The following is a 25,210-nucleotide window of genomic DNA, read 5'->3' on the forward strand; positions in this document are numbered from 1 at the left end:
CTGTTAGTGCCCATCCTTTGGTTTCCCTTGATTTTTCATTCTTAAAGTTGTTTAGCTGTGACACTGATAAAATATTATCTCCCTCCTTCCTTTGCAGAACTGGAGAACCAGGAGTCTCGGGTCTCTGAAATCCACAGCCTTGTTCATCGGCTCCCAGAAAAAAATCGGCAGATGTTACAGCTGCTCATGAACCACTTGGCGAAGTAGGTTTAAGACCAATTACTAGCCCTTTTCTTACCCCTGAAAGTTCTTATCTTAGCAGTGAAGCTGATCTCAGTTCTGCTTTTGTTTCTCTCTCCCACTATTGCATCAGGTATGCTGGAGGCTTAGGAAAGAAATGTGTGAAATGTTAATTGCAGTGGAGAACAGCAGCAAATGCCAGATGGCCTTCCCAGAGGATGCTGGGGAAGTGCTCATTTCATCCAGGCCACGAAGCCGAGTTTTCAGGGGGATTTTGCCTGTGATGATCAAGGGCAAACTGGAGTGTGTTGTCCATGATACCAGGTTGCCACACAGAATTTTGTGGGATTATAAGTTCTTATGCTCATCAAGAACAAACAAAAATATGTTATGGGTTTACAGAATTTGGGTCTTCAGTAAGGGGGCCTGGATTCTAGAGCTGACTCTGTTATTAACCTGCTGCTTAACCAGCCCTGAACAAACCAGTGAACTTTCTATTCCTTAGTTTCCCCATTCTGTCTAATGTGGATAATAGACTCCCCTTTTTCGGCAAGGATCATTGATTTTTGAAGTTACATGCATTAAAGCCTTTGAAGAAGTATAAAGAGTAAAGGAATTGTTTTCAGCAAATACTCGCTTGTCCTCTGAGATAATCAAAGCATTCAGTCGGGACCTGCTTTTCTGCTAGGAGCATTTACAGTCTTGGAATGGTTTTGAATATTTGTGTATTTACTGTTCCTCGACCCGTTTACAAGTGGCATTTCTGACTTCCCGTGCTGCATTCATCACTACTTGTGTGTGTGTTCTAACCTTCCATTGACTTTGGTGGTATGTTCTTGATTGCAGACTGGAGCAAAAGAAAAGAATGAGAGCATAACAGTTAACCTAAATTATTAAACCCTACATTCTACTGAACTGACATGTTATAAATTTGGCCTTTATAGTCCACACTTTGCTATGCCATTAGGGTATTTCTTTGGGATAAGTTGATATTCTTCTGAGTGAGATTGTAATGGTTAGTTTTCATCTTTCTGTCAAGCACTTGATATTGCCTTTGGAAAAAAGAGTGATATATATCATGAAGATTTCAACCATGTCCTCATTTCCATCAAGAAGCAAGAGTATTTTGTGTGTTGTTGGAAAGCAATTTGGCAAAGCCATGGTTGCTCCATTATTGACCAATTTTTTTTTCTTGGCTTCCCATATCAGAGCTGCTTGTTCAGGAGTACTTAGGAAGCATAGCAGATAACATGCAAGTTTCCAGGATAATGCCCTAAAGGTGTCAAAGAATCCTGATGAAGCATGTTTAAAATAATGGGAACTGGGCTTTAAAAAGTAACTCCAGATGCTCTGAGATGACAGTTTAGTACCGGTTCCACACAACCTAGAGTCAGGCGTTTGTTAAGCAGAGAAGCTGGTTTAGATCTTAGTTGCAAAACTTTGCACACTTGAAGGACAAACACCAAGACACAGGAGGTTCCAGGTGCACCCTCCAGCCTAGTATGTGTGGGGAAGCTCATGACTGCTTCATGGCCATTGGGTCTTAAAGAGGCCTTCAGGCCTGCGGAAAGCAGCTGGAGAAGGGTTAGGAAACATCTGAAAGCCATGGGCCTTTTCAAGCTGTGCAATTGGAAGGAGCTTAACTGAACCGAGAGAGACCAAAAGTGAAGGGTGACCCAGCAGAGCCAGTGTTGCATTTCTCCTACTCTTAAATTTCCTTTAGGATTGTTAGGAGTCTTTAAAGAAGAAGAAAAAAAGATTTAAAAAACAAAACCAAACCCTTAAGGTAGGTCTTGAACAGTTGAACTTGTTCATCTCCTGGTTGGATGACTCACTTTCTCTTCCTTTTTCCACTCTTTCCCCCTTCAATCCCATTACATTCAGTCCATCCTTGTTACTAACCTAAGAGTTATAAACTGGAATTTGCAAATCACAGTTGTGACCTTGACACTTTTTTGTTTTTTTGGCCTTCTAACCAATTTAAAGCAATTTTCTTGCTGGAGTTGTTTACTTCATAGCATTTCTTGAACATTATGTCTTATCTTTGAAACTTGAGAATGATTTTCTGTGGTTTTATGGCATTTCTTGTTCATTTAATTATCAAGAAATCTACCTATAGACAAGCTCTCATGCTGTAATGTGAGTTGGTTAGCGCTAGTATTAGACTATAGCAGACTTAAATTCTTAGCGTGCTGTGTTCTTGGTCTCCCAAGCCTCTATATTTAAAATGTCCCTGTGGAGAAGGATATGAATGAGCAGTGTTGAATCCAGTAAAGAGTATTTATTTAGGTCTGAAAGAATTCTTTGGCATCCAGAGGAGTTCTAAGATTCCACTTAAACTTTATATTCTCATTTACAGCACTGTCCTTATTTTAAAATCAAGCGGTAAGGGAAAGTTAACTTGGGACAAGAAGTTTGTCTAATTCCAGTTTTCTCAGGTTTAGACTTACCCTAGGCTACGCCTGAGCTATTGTTCCTCTGGGCTACTTACTTAATGGTCAGCTTCCTTCCTAAGTTTTGGTTTCAGGGCTGATTCTGCTGGAAAACTGGTGTTTACTTCTCTCATTACCTACTGTTTGCCTTGTGCATCTCAGAATTCTGGTTCAAAGGCAAGACATTTTGTATTGTATATTTTTTAAAGTACTCTTTTGAAACATTTTCCAAAATTGATTTCCCTTAGCCACAGAGGGAGAATTAAGGCATTTTTTATTAAATCCCAGCTAAAAATTCATGCAGAGGCGGGGAAAAAGTCTTGGGTCGGGGGAAGGATAAAAACTCCAAACCTCTAAAGCAAATGATTACCAGGGCACATCCAAATCATAGAGATGTTGGATTTGTTTCAGACCTCAGAGGGAACATAAAAATTATAGGCAACCATGCACATATTTTTGTAGTTTCAGCTTAAATCTACTATGATAATTAGATGTTTTCTGTTTGGATCTTGGAATCTAGTATACAGTCTGGAGTCATGTGCCTCAAAGGATGGTTAGAATCACCCGGGGTGCTTGTTTACATTGATTGACATTTCTGGGCTCTGTGGGTCTACTCAGTCAGGCTCTCTGCCTGGGAATCTGCATTTCTGATTTATTTCCCAGGTAATTATTATGTGAACAGTGATCTAAGAACCACTGGCTCAGAGAATGGGCCATACGCAAGGATTTTCTAGGAGAGAGAAATGGTATTGAGAGGAATATGGATTGGGATGTAGGTGAATATTAGAAAGAAGAAGCTCAAAGCAGTGAATTCAAAAGGGAGATTTTATTGTCATGATTAAATTAGCTTTTAAAAATCCAGTTTTGACTTTCCAAGTCTTTGCAGTTTGACTTTGCATTGAGTTTTCAACAAATGTTTTTGTTTTAAAATCACGCAAAAGGCATTTTTACTTAAGAAAAAAAAATCATTCCCAGCTAGCTGTGGATCCTTGTGCCAATTTTTCTACCTCTTTGAGCCTCAGTTTTCTTTCTCCTCCATTTGTATAATTCTGTTATTTTTATCAGGTGGAGCAGGACACAAGAAAAATATCCCACTCTTATAATCGTAAGAGGAAATAAGAGTAGATGAGTAAAAAAGACTAATTTCATGGTAATTTCCTAATGTTTACATATTATGGCTCCAAGTATGTTGTATATCCCCACACATACCATTCGTAGTGGCTCATGTGGATTTATTACAGTGTATGCAGTGAGGAAGGATTTCAAAGAACCCTTCATACATCAGGAGTAGATATTAAAAATACCTTTTCACAGCTGGTTTTCCCAAAATACTTATTGAGAAATAAACCTTAGTCTCTTTCCTTTTTTGGAGCAACTGTTCCTTTGTTGCGGGGGTGTTGGAGAGGCAGAAGACTGTTTTGCTTCCCCAGAGAGATATGGTATCATTTAGGATGCTTTGGGCTGCAAGAAACAGAAGATCCAATTCAAAATGGCTTAAACAATAAGGAGATCTGTTGTGTCATGACACAGAATCTGTCCTGAGAGTTGGTTAGTTTCTCAGCTCATGAAGGACTCAAGCTATTTCCATGTTCCTGCTCAGTCAGCATCTTGTGTTGGCTAGCTCCTTGCAGAGTCCCAGTGTACTGCATTGTGTCCTTGCATGTCAGTGCTTGTCCAGAAGCAGAAAAGGCATTATTTCTTCTCTGAGTCCCTTTTTAAGAGCTAGGATGATACTTTTCCCAGACATCCTCCAGCACACTTTATGTCACATCTCATTGGTCCAGAGCAGTCACTGGAGACCACCATGATTATTTTCCATCCAACAGGATTTATCTGAGCCACTTGTGGGAGGATTGGATGTCAGAATAAAGGCAGAGCTTTGACAGAATAAAGACAGCCCACGGTGTCTGCGGCAAGTAGTCTTGGTAAATCACATTCATCAGAGAGTATTAAGTCTCTTGCATGGTGTACTAACACAATCAAGATATATGGGACAAAAAGACCAATTTTGGGAGGAGAGATGAGTACATCTGCAATGTGGGCACATAGGCCCTAAATTACAAGATTTTAGGGGGTGGGAGGTAAGAGAGGGTAATAAAGATAGCAAAATTGACTTTACTCCATTACCACTTGCTGATTCCCTATTTGTTCTTTTCATTACCCAATTTTCTAATGTTTATTTTGATCATCTGTTATATGTTGTGACTTTCCAAAATGGACAAAATTCTGTAGATCACTGGGATTATAAAGGAATATTGTGGGGAAAATACTTGGCATACAAGTGAGACCTTATCAAAATATGTAGACTCTGTTGGCAGAAGTTACCAAGGATTGAGCACATTGTAGCTTGGGTTTTTTTTGTTGTTGTTGTTCCTGTGACTTGAGTCTGAGTACTTCCAGGCATCCCTGCAAATCAAAAAGGATGTATTCATATTTCTTTAATGATCTAGAAACAGTGAATTGGGTTCATGTACAAATGCTTGTGGTTATTTAAAAAAAAAAAAGTCTTGCCAGGCATTGGCACCAAGGAGGATGAGCCCTAGCGGTTCAGTAGCATTCCTTGAAGTTCTTAAGAAGGGTTCAAAATAAAAGGAAGTGAACATTAAGACAACATAAACACGTTGTCTTTATGTTCTAATACTCTAATATTTCTTCTTTCTCCATCCCGTCTAGAAGATAAGATTTAACTCACCGATGAACTGTTAAACATGAGAAGAACTAGTTATTCCTTTGCCATCAAGACTAGTCCAAATAAAATAGCCGTAGAATTTTACAAAACACATTTAAAGAAAACAGTATTTTGAGATAATGGCTTTCTAAGATGGAAAGCTCCTGTGAGTTTCTCTGGCTGCCTTCCCTCAGCCATACACCTTGGCTCTGGAACCTTTGTTCTCTCTAGTAACCACTGAATACCGCAGTGCTGCCAGTGCAGGATTGCTTGGCCGCTGGGCCACTGGTGGTATGGCCTGATACCCCCACGCAGCCACATTGACCCCATTCTCCAGTCCCATCAGGCTTTTTCCTCGCTGACTCCCACCAGGAACTCGGAGTTCTAGTGATTCCAACCCTTTTCTATCTCTTGAATCTGTCTACTTTTCTGTGTCTCCATCAGTACTCCTGTAGTCCAAGCTGCCATTGTGTCTTTCCCAGTCTGCTTGCGAAGGCCTCCTCCCTGTTGCTCTGGCTGGTGGAGCTCTGGCTCCCCTCCAGTCCGCAGAGTGCATGTTGTGCTTCCAGGGAACTTTGAAAACTGCAAATCTCAGCATGTGATTCCCCTGCTTAAAAAAAACTTCAAAGGCAGCTTCCCCATTGCTCTTAAGATAAAACCCTGGAAATGGCCTCCAAAGCCCTGTCTGGACCAGACGTTTCTGGAATTTGCAGTTTCATCTTGTGTCTGTTTCTCATGATCACCATCCTGTCCCTACTGCATGGCACACAGTAGACACTCATGAATATTTGTTGGGCAAACGCATGAAGAGTCTCTTGACCGCTTCTCAAATACCCACCTACTGCTCCATCTTTTTACCTTTTGCAATTCATTTTCTCCTGTCTGGAGTGGCCCCTCCCCAGCCTCTGCCTGCCAAAGGCTACCTCATTCTTCTAACATCAGCTCAAATGTCACTGCCAACAAGAATCCTTCCTGCCACAAGTGCCCTCTTGCTTTCCTGAGCTTCCACAGCCTTTGCTTGTTCCTCTCTTTTAGCATGTATCACATTCCACCTGGTGGGACAGTTTGCCCAGGTGTGTATCTCTCCCTCTTGTGACATCTTAAGCTCCCAGGGGATGGGCAGTCTGTCTCCCTTGTCTTTGTTTCTTACCTAGAAGTTGCAAATGAAGCCCATGGCCAGAGCAGCCCACACATGTGTTTGGTGGTGTTGGTGTCCTACACAGTACTGTTTTGAAACTTTGAACAGGTTTCCAACATCTTTAAAGGGGGCGATTTTACTTGAAAAATTTGTATCTCCCTGCTAACAGTTGACTGGGGCTGAGTAGAAGCCACACCCTATCCCCCAGGGTGTGCGTTCTCCAGTTTGCCTTAGTTCCTAACAGTCCCTGTGGTCTCTTGCTCCCGGCCTACTTCTTTCAGGTCTCCTACCTGCCTGGCCGTGTTGTAGGCATTTGGGTTTTCAATCCTTGCCTACCTATTGGCTTATGCCAAAAGAGGAGCTCGATATTTGATGAATCACATAAATGAGCAAGCAGAAATGGGCTAAGGGAGTTACTTCCTTGACTGACTCTTTTTTTTTTTTTCTTTCTTTCCTGAAAGATTTATTATTTCTGATAGATGGGAGGTCCGTGAAAGAAGTGAGTGATACCGCTTCCCGGCCTATTTATGGGTATGGAGCAGGAAGAAGAGTGCATTTTTTTTAAAGGCTAAGAATGGGATTCTCAAAGGACCTTCTCCAGCTATTTTTGGCAGAGTCAAAGGAAAATCTATTTAAAGGGACATTGCGCAGAGCACAACGACATATTTTAAAGCAAACAGGCAACTTAGCACTTTAAATTAATGGAAATGCAGAGGGAGAAATTAGAGCTCAGCATTATTTAGCCTCACCGCCAGACCTTTGCTTACTTTCAACCCAAGAATTTCTCTGTTCTGTGGCTTCGTAGCGTTTAGAGATAGGAGAAAGAAAGATATCAGTTCAGTTTAAACTTTTTGCCTTAAAAAACCCAACAAAATTTCTGAATTCAAGGAACTAAATCTTTCCCATCACACGTAACACCCATTCTGAAAGGGGAAATGCTTGACTTCAAGCTGTTAATGTTCAGCAGTCTTAGAGCTCCTTTGATTTGGGTCTCTTGTTTGTTTTGAGTTGTTCCACTTATGTTTGCATTTATTTTCTCAATAAATTTCCTGTTTTCTGATTCATCTCTTCCTTTTCTGAGTCCACGGAATCCCCTCCCAAATTAAGGGAGGAGTGGGAGGAAGACACACTGTTTTTCTTTCTTTCTTGGTGCCGCCTTTCATTTCGGGAGTATTATAAAAGTGAGAGTGTCAGAAAACATGAAGATGACTCAGTTTCTTCCTTGCTAATCCTTAGCAGAGCTTAGATTTCTTATACATTGGCCTTGGGAGCATGTTCTTCATGAAATGCCTCTCTTTTTGGCTGAGTGGTGGTGTATAAATTGATTCGCTCACACTATTTTGGGTACTGGAGTCCTCTCTTGCTGCATCCTCTTTGAATTGCGTTATGAGTGTTATCTGTGATACTTATGTTCTTATATTGACTGGTTTCTCACCAGCTCTTCAGAACAATTGTGGCTCAAATGTGGCAGCTGGCAGACTTCTACGGATATGAAGTTAATCTGTAGGACACAAGAGCACAGTGGTTAAGAGAGAACATTCTGTAGCCAAACTGCCTGATTTTGATCTCATCTCTTATGTAACCTTGCATTTGAATTATTTCTCTATGCCTGAGTTTCCTCATCTGAAAAAGATGATAATAATCGTATCAGAAAGTTTTAACTTAGCACATCAGGTTTTCTTGGCTTCTCCTGTTTGTATTGCAGCCACCACTGAGATGACCACTTCTGTGTGGGTTCCGCCACCCTTCCTGCAAGGGCAGCCTGGTAGCCTGGAGCCTCATGCCCGCATTTCTTACCTCCCACCCTAGGGAGGCGTGACACAAAATGACATTCACACACAGATACTCTGGGACAAGGGGAAGTTAAAACACTCTGAGGGGAAAACCTTTGGTCGGTGGGAGAAGGGAGCTGAGTATCCCAGAAGCGGTTGTTAAACAGCCTCTTTGAAGATGGTCTCAAGAGATTGAGCAATTGTGTTAGTGCTTGAACCAGGTGGGGTCTAGCTTCTCTTCTCTGCCTCATTCCCCCAAGAATCCCCTGGTAAAGTGGTGTCAGGTAAGCCTTTATGTACTCATGCACCACATAACAACGTGTCTATCAACAATGAACCACGTATATAGCAGTGGTCCCTTAAGATTATATTATGTTTTTACTCTACCTTTTCTATGTTTAACTATGTTTAGATGCACAAATACTTTGCATTGTGTCACAGTTACCTACAGTATTCAGTACAAACATGCTGTGCAGGTTTGTAGCCAAGGAGCAATAGGCTATACCATAGAGCCTAGGTGTGCAGCAGGCTCGACCATCTATCTGGGTTTGTGCAAATGCACTCTGTGATGTTCACATAGCAATGAAATCGCCTAACAACATATTTCTCAGCATATCGCCATTGTTAAGCAATGCGTGACTGTACTTCAAGTCTCTTCCTTCTGGAAAACCTAAAGTAATACAATAATAGTGCCCACCCTTTTAGAGTTGTGCAGATTAAATTAATCTACACAAAGTTCTTAGAAGAGTGCCTGGCATGTAGTATCCCTTCCATAAATGTTAATTTCTACAATCTGTTGGAGAAATCAGGGAGCGGGATAAAGAACATGATAGAGCTGGCTTCAGGGTATGGGAAATTGGAGCAATTGTTAAAACCAAAATAAGTCGTCCTTGCTGACTAGATGGGGCTTTCTTCATAGTTTTGTTATTGGCAAGCAAAACCCTTAGGGCTGGATGCTGAAAACATAGCACACACAGCTCTTGTCCACTTGGGAGATTTCTGTGTGTGCATGTGTTTGTTTTTGCCTTGCTTGTGGTTTCTTGGCAGTTTGTGTGCATTTGGCCCAACGGGCTGAGCATCTCTCCTTTCCTAGCAAAAGATGAGCCAGCACAGGGCCAGCTGGGAGAAAGAGCTGTTCATATCTGGTTTCAGGTCCTACCTTATTGCAAGTCTCACACTTCCCTGTGAATATCAAGGCTCTTCATGATTCAAATGCTCTGTGGAGTGGTGCACCTGTTTGAAGGAACAAGCTGTGTGGGGCTGATTTCCATGGAGGTTACCTCCCCCTCCCCCTCCCCTGCCCTCTCCCCTCCCACTTCTGCTTCCTGGTGTCGCAAGGCTGATTTCATCTCCGAAGCAGCTGTCTTTGCTAGAATTTAATAACTGTTAATTTCCTGGAGGGGGATGGCACGTTGTATCATGAAGACTCATCTTTGTCTGCATGGTCTGGAAATTTCCACTCATCTTTGTGATCTTTGAGATGTTTCTCTTTGTGGGAGAGTCTGACTTTCCTTCTGTTTTACTCAGTTTGCCCTCTCAGATGCCATTCCCAGGTTAAACATGACCATCTACTGTGAAAACGACCCCCTTGACCTTCCAGTTTCCCCCGGGAGCAGTCTTCACATGGATTTCCTTCCCCGAGTTACTGAAATCTGTTTGAAGTATTAATCTATACTCTAAAGAAGGTCATGCCTATATTCAGCTTCATTCTGTCTTGGTAGATATTTTTTCACTTTTGCAGTTTCACTCAAAGAAAGGGCTTGAAGAAAAGTTCAGGGGGTTTGAATTTTGGTATCCGTCTTTTCTGCTTCCACACATGCACAGGAATGTTTTTCTTCCAGCAGTTTAGCATCCTGATTTATTTCGTGTTTCCAATTTGGTATTATAAGTCACTATTCTTGATTCTCTTCAGTAGGCGGTAGAAGAACCCAAAATGTTGGGTCTTGTTGGTATATTGCAAGCAGGTCTTGCTATGTACTTGGTGGTGCCTAGAATTGGGTAGAATAGGATCACTATTTTATTAAAGTCAGATATTCCATGAGAAAATGGGGGCACTCTAGGCCTCAAAAAACAGTTTGTATATTAGTTCTTTGGCTGTAAGCAGCATATGTCAACTGTGGCTAATTTAAAAAATAAAAATGGCCCAAGAGCAGTGGCGCACGCCTGTAATTCTAGCACTTGGGGAGGCCAAGGCAGGCAGATCACTTGAGGCCAGGAGTTCGATACCAGCCTGGTCAACATGGTGAAACCCCATCTCTACTAAAAATACAAAAATTACCCGGGTGTGGTGGCACTTACCTGTAGTCCCAGCTACTTGGGAGGCTGAGGTACGACGATCGCTTGAGCCCAGGGAGGCAGAGGTTGCAGTGAGCCAAGACTGTGCCACTACACTTTAGCCTGGGTGAGAGAGAAAGACCCTGTCTCAAAAAATAAAATAAAAAATAAATAAAAGGAATAAAGTTTATTGAAAGGCTCCTGGGTCAATCACGTAATGGAAAGTAGAACTGAACCATCAGACATCGCAAAGCAACCTCAAGGGCCCTTGTGGTACCTGGCATCCTACTACGTTTCCCTAGGCCATTTCTTCTTCTCTTCTAGATGATCATCTCAGATGTTGCTTTTCATTCCACAGAGAAAATAGATACAATCAGAAGAGAACTTCTACAAGCCACCACCACAATATCCACACCTGTACCCATGTTTCTACCATTTCTCCTGTGTGACAGGGGAACCCAATGCTCCTACCTAAAGGCATTCCCTTCCTGGGACACTAGAGCCGATTGATTCCCTGTTGGATCTGTAAGGACTTGGGTGCTTCAGTAGTTTCTCCCTCTGTCTTCTGTGTCATTAACGTTTCTGTCTCTACTAAATCTTTCCCATCAGCACGTAAGCATGTTGTAATTTCTGCAGTCCTTTGAAACGTAAAAAAGGAAAAAGCAACAACTACAAATAATCTTTCTCAATCCCATATCCCCTTCTAGGTACTATTCCATTTTTCTGTTCTCTTCCTAGAAGAACTCAAATAGTTGTCTGTGCTTGCTGTTCCCAAATCCTCTCTTCCCACTCATTCTTTCTTGAACCTCAGGCTTTTATGCACACTAGTCCACTGAAATGCCTCATAACAGTATTGCTGATGACTTCAGGTTGCTGAATCAATTTCAGTCTTCCCTTTCTTAATTGTTCTGAAGGATTTAACACAGATTCCCACTCTCTCCTCCTTGATAAGCTTTCTTCACTTGGCTTCCAGGACACCATACTCTCCTGGTTTTCCCCCTGCCTCCTTGACTTCTGCTTCTCAGTCCTGTTTGCTGTGCCCCAGCACTCTGTCCTTCAGGCCTCATACCTCATCTCCCCTCCTGCGGTCCTCTCTCCTCCCCAGTGAGGTCTTCCTCGATTGTTTTAAGATTGCAATCTCCAGCCCTTTCATTCCCTACCTACTAGAATTGCTTAATTTTTTTCCATAACACATGTCAGTATCTAATATACTATATATTTGATTGGTTTACTCATTGTTGTTTTCTTCTCCCTGAAATGTAAGCTCCACAAGGTTGGCAACTGCTGTCTGCTCTATATTACTGTAGCCTTAGCAACTGGATCAGTGCCTTGCACATAGTAAGAGGTACTCAATAAATATTTGTTGAATAAATGAATGAATGGAAAATATCCGGGTAACTCATGGGTAGCCCTTTTCAGGCACTACCTTTACGATGTCTCAGTTCCAACTATCCTTGTCCTCTTGTGAAACTACTGCAGGTTAACATTTCTAGTAAAGAGAATTGTAATGGTCTCTCCTGAGTAAGGTCCCCACATCTGTGGTAAGGCGCTAGTTGGGGACTTACCTGTCTTTCTTGGTAGGACCACATGTAACGGGAGAAAGACATTCAACTGGAAATTTGCCAAGGAAAAATTGGATGCCATCATTCAAAAGATACCAAACAAGTAAAAATGTCAGCTGTTTATAGGAGTCGTGCTTGCTGAAATTCAGTTTTTTGCCTTAGAGAATTCCTGTTTTATATTAGAAGTTTCAGGTCTTGGTACAAATTTTAACTCTGTGATGGATCTTGTAAGTGCCTCAGTAGCCCTATTATCCATCATTATGTGGAAGATAAGACCATCATCATAATAAATACAAAACAACAAACAGCATTCAGATATTTTCCTAATACTTGGTTACACAGCTTGGTTCCCCAGAAGCTTGATTCTGTTTTTGCAGGAACTAGGTCTTCCCAAAGGCCTGGCCTCCCTTCACTGCATGTCTTCATATGTCCCCTGGGCCCAGAATTGTCTCCAGTGGTGTTTGGTAGAGTGCCAGTGGTAGCTTCTTGGTTCACCAGTCCTCAGAATCCAGTGCATTTAAACCTCTTTCTTTTAAGTCACCAGGCAAATGGGGGGTTCCCATGTCAAATATGCTGCTCAGCCTAGCTGGTTGGTCAGGTTTTCTTGTTCTCTGTATTAAAAGATAATCTTGCCATTTTGCTACTTTAAGAACTACATTTCCCTTCATAATAGAGCTGCCACTGAAACTGCTTTGCCTGCTACCTAGTTATGAGCTTCCCTTCCAAATGTTGTCTGTCCTACAAGGTCATTCTCCCCAGCCCTAGCCAGATTGTTAATGAAGTGAAGAACACTGGCAAACATGTAGATCATCCCTTCTTTGTTATGTTATTAATGTATAGTGACTCTTGACATAAATAGGCACATACCTAGGCATAAATTTAACCAAGGAGATTGAAAACTATACAAGAGAAACTACAAAACACTGATGACAGAAATTGAAGAGAATACAAACAGATGGAAAGACACCCCATGCTCATGGGTCAGAATAATTAACATTAAAATGACAGTACTACCTAAGCAATCTACAGATTCATTGCAATCCCTATAAAAATACCAAGGACAAGCCAGGTGAAGTGGCTTATGCCTATAATTCCAGCACTTTGGGAGGCCAAGATGGATGGATTACCTGAGGTCAGGAGTTTGAGACCAGCCTGGATAACATGGTAAAACCCCGTTTCTACCAAAAATACAAAAATTAGCCGGGCATGGTGGTGTGCACCTGTAGTCCCAGCTACTCTTGGGAGGCTGAGAGGCAGGAGAATCACTTAAACTGGGGAGGCGGAGGTTGCAGTGAGCCAAGATTGTGCCACTGCACTCCAGCCTGGGCAACAGAGCAAGACTCTATCTCAGGAAAAAAAAAAAAAAAAAAACATTCTTCACAGAAATAGAAATAAAAACTCCTAAAACTTATATGGGACCACAGAAGACCGTGAATAGCAAAAGCAGTCCTGAGAAAGAACAAAGCTAGAGGTATCATACTACCCGACCTCAAAATATACCACAAAGCTGTAGTAACCAAAGTAGCATGGTACTGGCATAAAAGCAGGCCCATAGACTAATGGAACAGAATAGAGAACCCATAAATTAATCTACATATCTCCAGCCAGTTTATTTTTGACAAAGGTGCCAAGAACACTTACTGGGGAAAGGATAATCTCTTCAATAAATGGTACTGGGAAAACTGGATAATCCACATACAGAAGAATGAAGCTAGACCACCACCTCTCACTCTGTACAAAAATCAACTCAAAATGGATCAAAGTCCTCAATGTAGGACCCAAAACAATGAAACTACTAGAAGAAAACATAGGGGAAATGCTTCAGGACATTTTTCTGGGAAAAGATTTTATGAATAACACCTTAAAAGCACAATCAATAGAAGCAAAAATAAATGTGGGCCAGGTACAGTGGCTCGTGCCTGTAATCCCAGCACTTTGGGAGGCCGAGGTGGGCGGATTGCCTGAGGTCAGGGGTTCAAGACCAGTCTGGCCAATGTGGTGAAACCCCATCACTACTGAAAATACAAAAAAATTAGCCAGGCATGGTGGCATGCCTGTAACCCTAGCCACTCAGGAGACTGAGGCAGGGGAATTGCTTGAACCAGGGAGGTGGAGATTGCAGTGCACTGAGATCACTCCACTGCACTCCAACCTGGGTGACAGAACAAGACTCCATCTCAAAAAACAAACAAACAAACAAATGTGATGTCAGAGTCCCATTGTTAAAAGTCTTCTACACAACAAAGGAAACAATGAAGAGAATGAAAAGAACACCTATAGAATGAGAGAAAATGTTTCCAAACTACTCATCTGATCTATAATATACAAGGAACTCAAACACCTCAACAGGAAAAAAAAAATCCCAATACAAAATGGGCAAGTGATCTGAACAGGCATTTCTCAAAAGAAGACAGATGGCCATTTTCACAATATTGATTCTTCCTATCCATGAGCATGGTATGTTCTTCCATTTGTTTGTGTCCTCTTTTATTTCACTGAGCAGTGATTTGTAGTTCTCCTTGAAGAGGTCCTTTACATCCCTTGTAAGTTGGATTCCTAGGTATATTATTCTCTTTGAAGCAATTGTGAATGGAAGTTCATTCATGGTTTGGCTCTTTGTTTGTCTATTACTGGTGTATAAGAATGCTTGTGATTTTTGCACATTAATTTTGTATCCTGAGACTTTGCTGAAGTTGCTTATCAGCTTAAGGAGATTTTAGGCTGAGACAATGGGGTTTTCTAAATATACAATCATGTCATCTGCAAAGAGGGACAATTTGACTTCTTCTTTTCCTAACTGAATACCCTTGATTTCTTTCTCTTGCCTGATTGCCCTAGCCAGAACTTCCAACACTATGTTGAATAGGAGTGGTGAGAGAGGGCATCCCTGTCTTGTGCCAGTTTTCAAAGGGAATTTTTCCAGTTTTTGCCCATTCAGTATGATATTAGCTGTGGGTTTGTCATAAATAGCTCTTATTATTTTGAGGTACGTTCCATCAATACTGAATTTATTGAGCGTTTTTAGCATGAAGGGCTGTTGAATTTTGTCAAAAGCCTTTTCTGCATCTATTGAGATAATCATGTGGTTCTTGTCTTTGGTTCTGTTTATATACTGGATTATGTTTATTGATTTGTGAATGTTGAACCAGCCATACTGCCGAAGGTTATTTATAGATTCAATGCCATCCCCATCAAGCTACCAAAGAGTTTCTTCACAGAATAGGAAAAAACTGCTTTAAAGTTCATATGGAACCAAAAAAGAGCCCGCATCTCCAAGACAATCCTAAGTCAAAAGAACAAAGCTGGAAGCATCACGCTACCTGACTTCAAACTATACTACAAGGCTATAGTAACCAAAACAGCATGGTACTGGTACCAAAACAGAGATATAGACCAATGGAACAGAACAGAGTCCTCAGAAATAATACCACACATCTACAGCCATCTGATCTTTGACAAACCTGAGAAAAACAAGAAATGGGGAAAGGATTCCCTATTTAATAAATGGTGCTGGGAAAATTGGTTAGCCATAAGTAGAAAGCTGAAACTGGATCCTTTCCTTACTCCTTATACGAAAATTAATTCAAGATGGATTAGAGACTTAAATGTTAGACCTAATACCATAAAAACCCTAGAGGAAAACCTAGGTAGTACCATTCAGGACATAGGCATGGGCAAAGACTTCATGTCTAAAACACCAAAAGCAATGGCAGCAAAAGCCAAAATTGACAAATGGGATCTAATTAAACTAAACAGCTTCTGCACAGCAAAAGAAACTACCATCAGAGTGAACAGGCAACCTACAGAATGGGAGAAAATTTTTGCAATCTACTCATCTGACAAAGGGCTAATATCCAGAACCTACAAAGAACTCAAACAAATTTACAAGAAAAAAACAAACAACCCCATCAAAAAGTGGGCAAAGGATATGAACAGACATTTCTCAAAAGAAGACATTCATACAGCCAACAGACACATGAAAAAATGCTCATCGTCACTGGCCATCAGAGAAATGCAAATCAAAACCACAATGAGATACCATCTCACACCAGTTAGAATGGCGATCATTAAAAAGTCAGGAAACAACAGGTGCTGGAGATGATGTGGAGAAATAGGAACACTTTTACACTGTTGGTGGGATTGTAAACTAGTTCAACCATTATGGAAAACAGTATGGCGATTCCTCTAGGATCTAGAACTAGAAGTACCATATGACCCAGCCATCCCATTACTGGGTATATACCCAAAAGATTATAAATCATGCTGCTATAAAGACACATGCACACGTATGTTTATTGCGGCACTATTTACAATAGCAAAGACTTGGAATCAACCCAAATGTCCATCAGTGACAGACTGGATTAAGAAAATGTGGCACAAATACACCATGGAATACTATGCAGCCATAAAAAAGGATGAGTTTGTGTCCTTTGTAGGGACATGGATGCAGCTGGAAACCATCATTCTTAGCAAACTATCACAAGAACAGAAAACCAAACACCGCATGTTCTCACTCATAGGTGGGAACTGAACAATGAGATCACTTGGACTTGGGAAGGGGAACATCACACACCGGGGCCTATCATGGGGAGGGGGGAAAAGGGGAGGGGGGAGGGATTGCATTGGGAGTTATACCTGATGCAAATGACGAGTTGATGGGTGCTGACGAGTTGATGGGTGCAGCACAGCAACATGGCACAAGTATACATATGTAACAAACCTGCACGTTATGCACATGTACCCTAGAACTTAAAGTATAAAAAAAAAAGAAAGAATAAAATGCACACTTACAATACAAAACAAAACAAAAAAGACAGATGGCCAGCAAATATATGAAAACATGTTCAGTGACACTAATCATCAGGAAAATGAAAATTAAAACCACAGCAAAGTATCATCTCACTGTAGGATGACTGTTATCAGAAAGGCAAAAAAATAAATGCTGGAGAGAATGCAGAGAAAAGGAGGGTCTTATACACTATTGGTGGGAATGTTTTCCATAGTACAGCCACTGTGGAAAACAGTATGGAGGTTTCTTTTAAAAGTAAAAATATAACAACAACATCATCCAGCAGTCCCACTACTGGAAACTTATCCAAAGGAAAGGAAATCATTATATTGAAGAGACATCTGCATACTGATGTTTATTGCACCACTATTCATGATAACCAAAATATGATATCAACCTACGTGTCCCGCAGCAGATGAATGGATAATATGTGGTACTTATATATACACAATGGGATACTATTCAGCCATAAAAAAGTGAAATCCTGTCATTTGCAGCAACATGGATGGAACAGAAGAACATTATACTAAGTGAAGAAACAAAGTTAAATATTGCATGCTCTCACTCATGTGGAAACTAAAAAAGGTTGATCTCATAGAAGTAAAAAGTAGAAGAGAATACATGGAAGTAAAAAGTGAAAAAAGAAGTTACTAGAGACTGGTAAGAGTAGGGGGAAGGGAGGATAGGGAAGGATTTGTAAAGGATATAAAATTACAGCTAGATAGGAGAAATATAGTCTAGTGTTTTATACTACTCTAGGATGACTATAAATAGTTTCAAATAGCCAGTAGGAGGATATTGAACGTTAACAATGAATGTTTGAGGTGATGGATATGCTGATTACTCTGGTCTGATCACCATACGTTATGTGTATCAGAACATCACTATGTACCCCATGAATATATACAATTATAATTTGTCCATTAAAAAATAAAATTTAAAGAAGAAATTGTTTTAGTCATGGTTAAATCTGATCTTAGCTGAAACTTAAGGCAAACCTTATACAAATATCTTGATGCTTTTTGCTCCTTCTAATTTAGCTCCTCCTTAGGGGATGAGGAGAATCCAACTGAATTCCTAATAAACTAATCCGTAAAGGACCCAGAATAGTGCCTCATTTTTAAAAAAAGTTTAACGGTAAGTTCCAAAGTGAAGCACCTTCAGTAGCAAAAATTGTAAGTTACATGCCAGTTACTATTAAGGAAGCTGTCCTTGTATCCTTGTGTTCTTTGGAATTTGACAACTTGTTGAAAACTATACTCTCTAGTGATATTGATAAAGCTGGGAGCATCTCTGAGTAAGCTGGCTCAGAGAGAGCCAGACTGAGGTAAAGGAATGGGTCAACCCAGCTGGCATCATTCATTTCACCATGTATTAATATATTAAGTAATTACTATGGAAAAGGTACTGACTTATCTATGAGGCTAATTATTTATTTCCATTAGGGGATGGCAGGGGAGAGCACTGGCCCAGCAGGCAAGAGGTTCTAATCCTGGCTTTAACTCATTTTATGTATGTACCAGGCCTTCAGTTTCTTCATCTACAAAATGAAAGGGATTATTTTTGTATTTAAAAAGTATGTACACACACTGCAGTCAAGGAAAACTGTCTAGAAGGGTAGCCATCAGTATCTTAACTTGGGTTTTCTTCTCCTGGCTTCTTTATTTTTGAATTTTAATGAAATAATCGTGTGTGCTATTTAAAAAGTTATAATTATTTTTTAATGAGAGGAGCAGACTCTGTGACTCTGAGCTCGCTTTAACTTCGAAGACATCTATGATTTTATACAGTGGGACTGGGCAGGACAGGACAGTCAATCCTTGGTTATTCAGAGACAGAATCGCTTTTGTCTGCTTTTGCTCCCTGACTTTTGTCTGCTTTTTGCTCATTTGCATTTTTACTGGAGAGTGGGCAGCAGAGAGAAAGAATACATTTTAGCAATGTAGAAATGGTGGTAAAACTTTTTATCTTGAAAAGGTTTTTGTGGCTTTTCATTTTTCATTTTAACTAGTATTGTAATGACTTTTAAGTATACCAATTTTTTTCTGACTTCCTTAGATATTAGTTAATTAGTGACCTTTCCTGTTACATAGAACTGGTTTAAAATAAAAGAAAAATAACAACAAACTGCATTATTGTGTGTGTGTGTGTGTTTCTGAATTGTTTTTGTCCTATTTACAGGTACTGTAAGGATCCACTGACTTTTCATCCATTATAGAACTTTCTCTTCTCTTTTACTTCTACTTCTTCTATATCAGTCTGTCTGGCATCCTGGCCTTTTTCCATCAATCTCTCTGCCCAGATCTGCTAGAGAAGGGGTTGGAACCCTCCATTGCTGGTTCTTGTATGACCTATAAGCTAAGAATTTTTTTTTTAACATTTTAAAATAATTGAGGAAAAAATCAGAAGAAGAGTAATATTTCATGACACATGAACATTATATGGAAGTCAAATCTCAGGGTTCATAAAGTTTTATTGGAACAGAGCCACGCTCATTTATTTATGTATTGTCTGTGGCAGCCTTTGAGCTAGGATGGCAGGTTGAGAAGTTGCAAGAGAAACCACATGGCCTATAAAAGCTAAATATTTACTCTCTGGTCCTTTAGAGAAGGTCTGCCAGAACTCCTATACTTGAGATTCCTTTTCCATTGGGTGTCTCAGACCTAAGACATGTTTGGACTTGCTAACTCATTCAGCAACTGTTTTATCACATGCCTACAGCATGCCAGACGCACTGCTAGACACAGGTATCCAAAGATGAACATGACACCTTCTCTGTTAGGAGGGAGAAACTCACAGCCTAGAGGGTAGCATGGGCCTGTCCACAGGTGAACTACACTCCAGCTCTGTGTGTTGGTGCCAAGGTGTGAGATAGGTCCTGGGGAAACTCAGGAGGAGGACTGTGACTGCCTGGAAGGTGGGAAGAGAAGTGGTTATCATTAGATAATGGATAGCAAAGCCTGGATAGCCTAAAGCTGCGTGTTTTCTGTGCTGGTTACTTTTTAATTATAACTCTAGAATTGTTCCATTAAAGTTAATTGTTACCTAGAACAAGAGTTGTCATAGTTTTAACAAGTGTGCCTTTAACATTTCAATTGCACGTTAAAAATATTCCTGTATTATAGGGTCAACATTTTACAGAGCTGTGTAAGTAAATATTGTATATAGTGATTTTAGTTTCTTATCAAAATATAAAATTTTATTTTAAGAGTTGCTGTTGGCAAAGGGGAATAGACTTTTAGGTTAAAATAGCAATTTTCATTTGCTTTTAAGTTTTTGAGTTTTTAAAAAAATGTTTCTCAGAACATTTAACAGAGGCTTAACTATAATACCATACTAGGGACGTTTGGTTTTTGTATAGAAATGAGATTACTGGGCCTCATTCAAGGTTTCCTGAATTATAATGGTGGGGGTAGGCATGGCATGCAGGGATTTCCATTTTTAATAAACTCCCAAGTGATTTCTATCTACACTAAAGTTTGGGAACTACTGCTAAGGATCATATTGATTAAATGTGCATTTTTAAAGTTGTTATTAACTTTTTAATAGTTATGTTATGTTTTTGTTTTTTGTTTTTGAGGCAAGACCTTGCTCTGTCGCCCAAGCTGGAGTGCAGTGGCGCGATCTGAGCTAACTGCAACCTCTGTCTCCTGGGCTCCGGAGATCCTCCCACCTCAGCCTCCCAAGTAGCTGGGACTATAGGAGCACACCACCACGCCCAGCTAATTTTCGTATTTTTTTGTAGAGATGGGGTTTCACCATGTTGCCCAGGCTAGTTTCAAACTCCTGGGCTCAAACAGTCCACCCACCTCATCCTCCCAAAGTGCTGGGATTATAGGCGTGAGCTTGTGCCTGGCGTTGTTTTTGTTTTTGTTTGCAGACAAGCTCTCACTCTGTCACCCAGGCTGGAGTACAGTGGTGCAATTACAGGTTGCTGCAGCCTGGACCTCCTAGGCTAAGGTGATCCTCAGCCTCCCGAGTAACTAGGACTACAGATGTGTGCTACCAGACCTGGCTAATTTTTTTCTTTTTTGAAAAGTCAGTCTCTTTATGTTGCCCAGGCTGGTCTCGAAGTCCTGGCCTCAAACTATCCTCCCACCTCAGCCTCTCAAAATGCTGGGATTACAAGAATGAGCCTCCATGCTTGAGCTTTTCTGTCATCTCTATCAGCCCCTGAAGTATACTGCACTTTTTACATTTCTCTACGACAATGTAAAGGAATCCTGATTATCCAAAATGTGCACAGTCTCCCTCTTCTCCCTTTTTTTTTATTTTGAAAAAGAGCCAAATGCACAAACAATAATTTGGAGCATCCATATTTGTATGTTTTGCTGTAATTTGTCATGTATATGTTTATACGTATATGCATATTTATATAACAGCTAACATTTGTCAGTTTGTTCCTTCTCCCCAAATGTTAACATTGGCATCCTCTTTTGGCACACCTGTTCGATTCCCTTTGCCCTCCACTGGAAAGCATTAATGTGAATTTTAGCATATACCCTTTTGAACTGTGTTTTAGTACTTTAAAAGGGATTATTTTGTGTGTCCAAATGTAGACATCTGGTATTTTTATATGTGTTGTAATTTTCATAAATGGTATCAGGGTATACTCTAATTTTTCAGCTTGGGGTTTTTGCTCAATTTTATTTTTTTGAGGTAAAAATTATCTCATCTCTTTACATGCTGTGTAAATATGCCACACGTTATTTATCCCTTTCCCCGTGTTCCTAAGTGCACTGATAGGTGCTTAGAGTTGTTTCTAGGTTTTTACCGTTATAAGCAATGCTGCAGTGAACATCCTTTTGCACATGTGTGAGTTTTAGTAAGATGCATACCTACCTAGGAATGGAATTGCATAGTTTTTCTAGATATTGCCACATTATTCTCTGTCATGACTGAACTGGCGTATATGCCTGATAACACTTTTCATTTTGGATCGACGGCTAGATACGGATACAGAATACTTTGGATGGCACTTAATGTGTCCCAGGCAGTGCTCTAAGTTCTGTGAATGCCTCAGGTATGTGGGCGCCAGTAATTACCATTTATCATGAACTGTAAAAGAGTGGAGCAGGTTAGCTAAGCTACAGGTCTTGGAGTGGAGGCTGGTGGAATTGTGTTCCAGGCCAAGAATTGGAACAGCTTGGCTAAAGACATAGAATATCAGGGAAGAAAAAGAACCCCGGAACTGAAGAATTAAATATCTTCATAGGATTACAGATGGGCTGATGTTGAACCACCCAGAGATCTAACATAGAAAACCCCAGCACCAGTTCTTCTCATTGTCCTCACTGGGGCTTTGGCAGGTCCTGCTTATGATAAAATGTAAAGGCTCTTAACCCTCTGCCACAAGCCTCCCTAAAAAGGGCTCTACCACCTCAGAAGCCAAGCAGCAGCAGACAGAACTCATAAAAGGCTCACTGTAGATGACTAGGGCTCCTGGCTTAAGCAGGTTGCCGTGGCTATGGGGTGCCACCATTTCTGGCTTGCACAGATGACAGGGCGCTGCCAGCATCTTTGTGGAAAGTCTCTCTTGGGGATGGGTCTGAAGTGTCTGACTGTTGTGAGCAATTCCTAAAAGTAAACTGTGCAATCAAAGAGAAGTCTGTCTTTCTAACCTTGGGTCTACATAGCTGTTTGGACCACCTAGAGGGTTCGAAGGCCAAGAGTGGGGTGGGGCTGTAGCTGTTGGTGCCTAGGCTCTTCTTTTCTGGGATGCAGACTCAGCATATCTCCCCTCCCCCAACCCTGGTTTCCAGGAATCTCCTTAAGCCCCTGATTGCCTCTCACCTTTGCTGCCAGCCTCTAAAGGCCAGTTCATCTCTGCGTGCCCTCTCCTATATTCTACCACCATTGAAATGAACAAACTGCTATATTTTCTCACCTTCTGTGAATGGACAGGAAGAAGGGAGGAAGTAAGGAAGATAGCAGGCTAGTCAACAAGAAAGAAAAACCTTAACAAAGGTTAGGTTCCTGAATTACCCAGACAATCATGTTATGCTAACTCAGTGAAAAATGAAGTTTCACTGCAGGGAAAGTAAGTCACGACACCAAAATGATGTGTTAGCAGGGCTGGGCCTAGGGCGAGGCAGAGGAGATACCTGGGTGCAAAATTGAAGGAGACAATAACCTGCAGCCGTCCCATGAGTGAGTGAGGGCCTCTTTAAATGTTGTAGCCTGGGTGTGTCTCCTATCTAACTCTAGTCCTGCCCCTGCTGGATTGCAATTCCGATTTTGTGTGTGTGTGGTTTTTTTTGGTCAATATCCAGACCTGAGTGCGTCCCTTTTATTCCCTCAGCTGTGGACACTGATGGACCATGCTGGAGAAGACATTGATTCTGTCTGTTTTTAGTTTGCCATCTCAGACTACATCTGGAATTTTATAGCAGTCAGTAGGAAAAAAAAAAGGTTTTCAGATATAGTATTTTGTTTTAGAGAAAACTTTTCAGGAATGTGTCTTGCTGGTCAGCAGGGACAATTGAAAATTGCTTCTCTCCTATTAACATCAATAATTTAAGCCTGTCCTAGAACTTAAATTATAATTGAGGCAAGAGGCAGATATTCACACATATTCATTGAAAGTTGGTCTGTGTACAACTGTGGCAGAATAAGACAGGTGGGTTTGATTGGCCTAAGAGGTAGAAGAATCAACTTTAGAGACTTTCTTAGCATCTGAGCTCTTTGGGTTCTTAAGTACTTTCTTGATGGCTGACTAGTGAAACAGGTGGTTATGGTGGCATCACTAAACATACATGTCATTTTTATTTCAAGACACCAATCTTCCAGTCATGCACCCGATATCTTGATTGTGCTCTGCAAATGCAGAGTAATTTCCAGCTGGATCAGTAAAGAATGATACTGGCTGTGGAAAAAGTGCTAGGATTATTACTTTATCTTATCACACATTTAACTTTTCCTTTGTTTTCACATAACTAGTCTGCAGAAGACCTGTCTCTCTCTCCTTTAACTTGTGCTCTCTTGGGAGTGCTTACAAGCTTTGTCATGTCTGAGTGCAAAGTCAGTTTGGAAACAGTAGAGGAATGGGAGGGCACAAAGGATCTATAGAGTTGGACGACCAAACAAGTTAGGTGGAGGAAGCCTGTGAAACATTTTTTTCTCTATCTTCATCTACTGTGAAGTGAGCTCTTTCTCCTTTGGAGACTGCTAGAGCAGAAACCTCCCCATCTTTCTCCTTCTCTGTTTCCAGTGTCCTCTGTGTGTCTATAAACACCTTTGTTACCAGGCTAAGATTCTTTGGTCTTTGTAGTCAGCATGGGAGAAAGGCAGGCAGGGATATGATCCAAGAAGCTCCGTTTGCCTTTCCAGAGTTAACCGTGCTGTGCAGCTAATTTGATTATTACATTTAACTGAAAAAACTTGCAGGGTCTGCCAGACAGAGGACAACCAGCCTGGTATTGTCGGCCCCATACAAACCCTTCTCACTGTCAGACTGGATTAAATGAACATGTTTTTAAACATTTACCTTGTTCAGGTCTTGGAGCAAGCGCTTGCTTCATCTCAGTGACTCCTTGGGATATTGTTATGTGTACATTAGGCCTATTTTGCCTTTGGACTCATTTCCCTACAGCCTTAGCATGGTAACATTGGTGGAAATTGATCCAGTGGTGCAGTGTGCCTAGGGAAAGTGAGCTTGTTTGACAGAAGCTTTGCAGGGCCTAGGTAGAGTCTAGAGATAGACGAGATGCAGAATTCCCCTGGTGCCCAAAACCTAGGCTCATGTTGCCTCACATGGTCTCTTTAAAAGACCAAGCCAGCTGTCATATAGCTCCAGAGCATCTGGATGGGGAGGATCTCCTGGGGAGCCTCAGGAGTGTGACCTAACTCTGGATAATGGGGGACCTTACGCTACTCAAACACAAGGTCAGATGGCCACTCTAGTAGGTGAGTCCTGGTCACTGCTTTGCCTATAAGATGGGAGTTGACCTTTATATGTAGGACTGCTAGGAGCCTTTCACATATTCATTCTTCAAATCTGGGGATGCCTATTATATACCAAGTGCTATTCTAGGCATGGGGATATAGCCAGTGCCCAAGGCAGAGTCCCTGCTGTCTGTCCTAGAGCTTAAATTTAAATTGAGGCAAGAGGCAGATATTTGCACATATTCATTGAGCACAAACTCTGGATTTATGACCTGTGAATACAGTGGTAAATTTTTTTAAAAAATAGAAGTATAGACTAAATCCATTATAAAGATAATTTCAGGTGGTGGTAAGTGCCCTCAGGTAAGGGTAAGCCCAAGTATTGAGGATGAACAAGGAGCTGTGTTAGAGCAAGTGGTCTGGGAAGGCTCTCTGAGGAGGTAGCATTTAAGCCAGGACCTGAATGAAGTGAGAGAGTAAAGCCATGTGAAGAGGTAGAGGAAGGTTCTTC

At 41.0% G+C, this 25,210-nt stretch overlaps 1 protein-coding gene across 19 annotated transcripts in view; it reads left to right on the forward strand.

Moving 5' to 3' along the window:
* ARHGAP26 (Rho GTPase activating protein 26) overlaps nucleotides 1-25,210 on the forward strand; it is a 519,008-nt gene that overhangs the window by 340,627 nt on the left and 153,171 nt on the right. For all 19 annotated transcript variants that reach the window (XR_002522958.2, XR_004184011.1, XR_004184012.1 and 16 more), the window contains one exon: nucleotides 98-203. Coding sequence is in view for 13 of the 19 variants with exons in the window: in XM_031666806.1 (XP_031522666.1) it covers nucleotides 98-203 (106 nt within the window). In the remaining 6 variants the exon portion in view is untranslated. The remainder of the gene's footprint in view (nucleotides 1-97; nucleotides 204-25,210) is intronic.

The sequence above is a fragment of the Papio anubis genome, chromosome 5, assembly GCF_008728515.1.
Source record: "Papio anubis isolate 15944 chromosome 5, Panubis1.0, whole genome shotgun sequence".
NCBI lineage: Eukaryota > Metazoa > Chordata > Mammalia > Primates > Cercopithecidae > Papio > Papio anubis.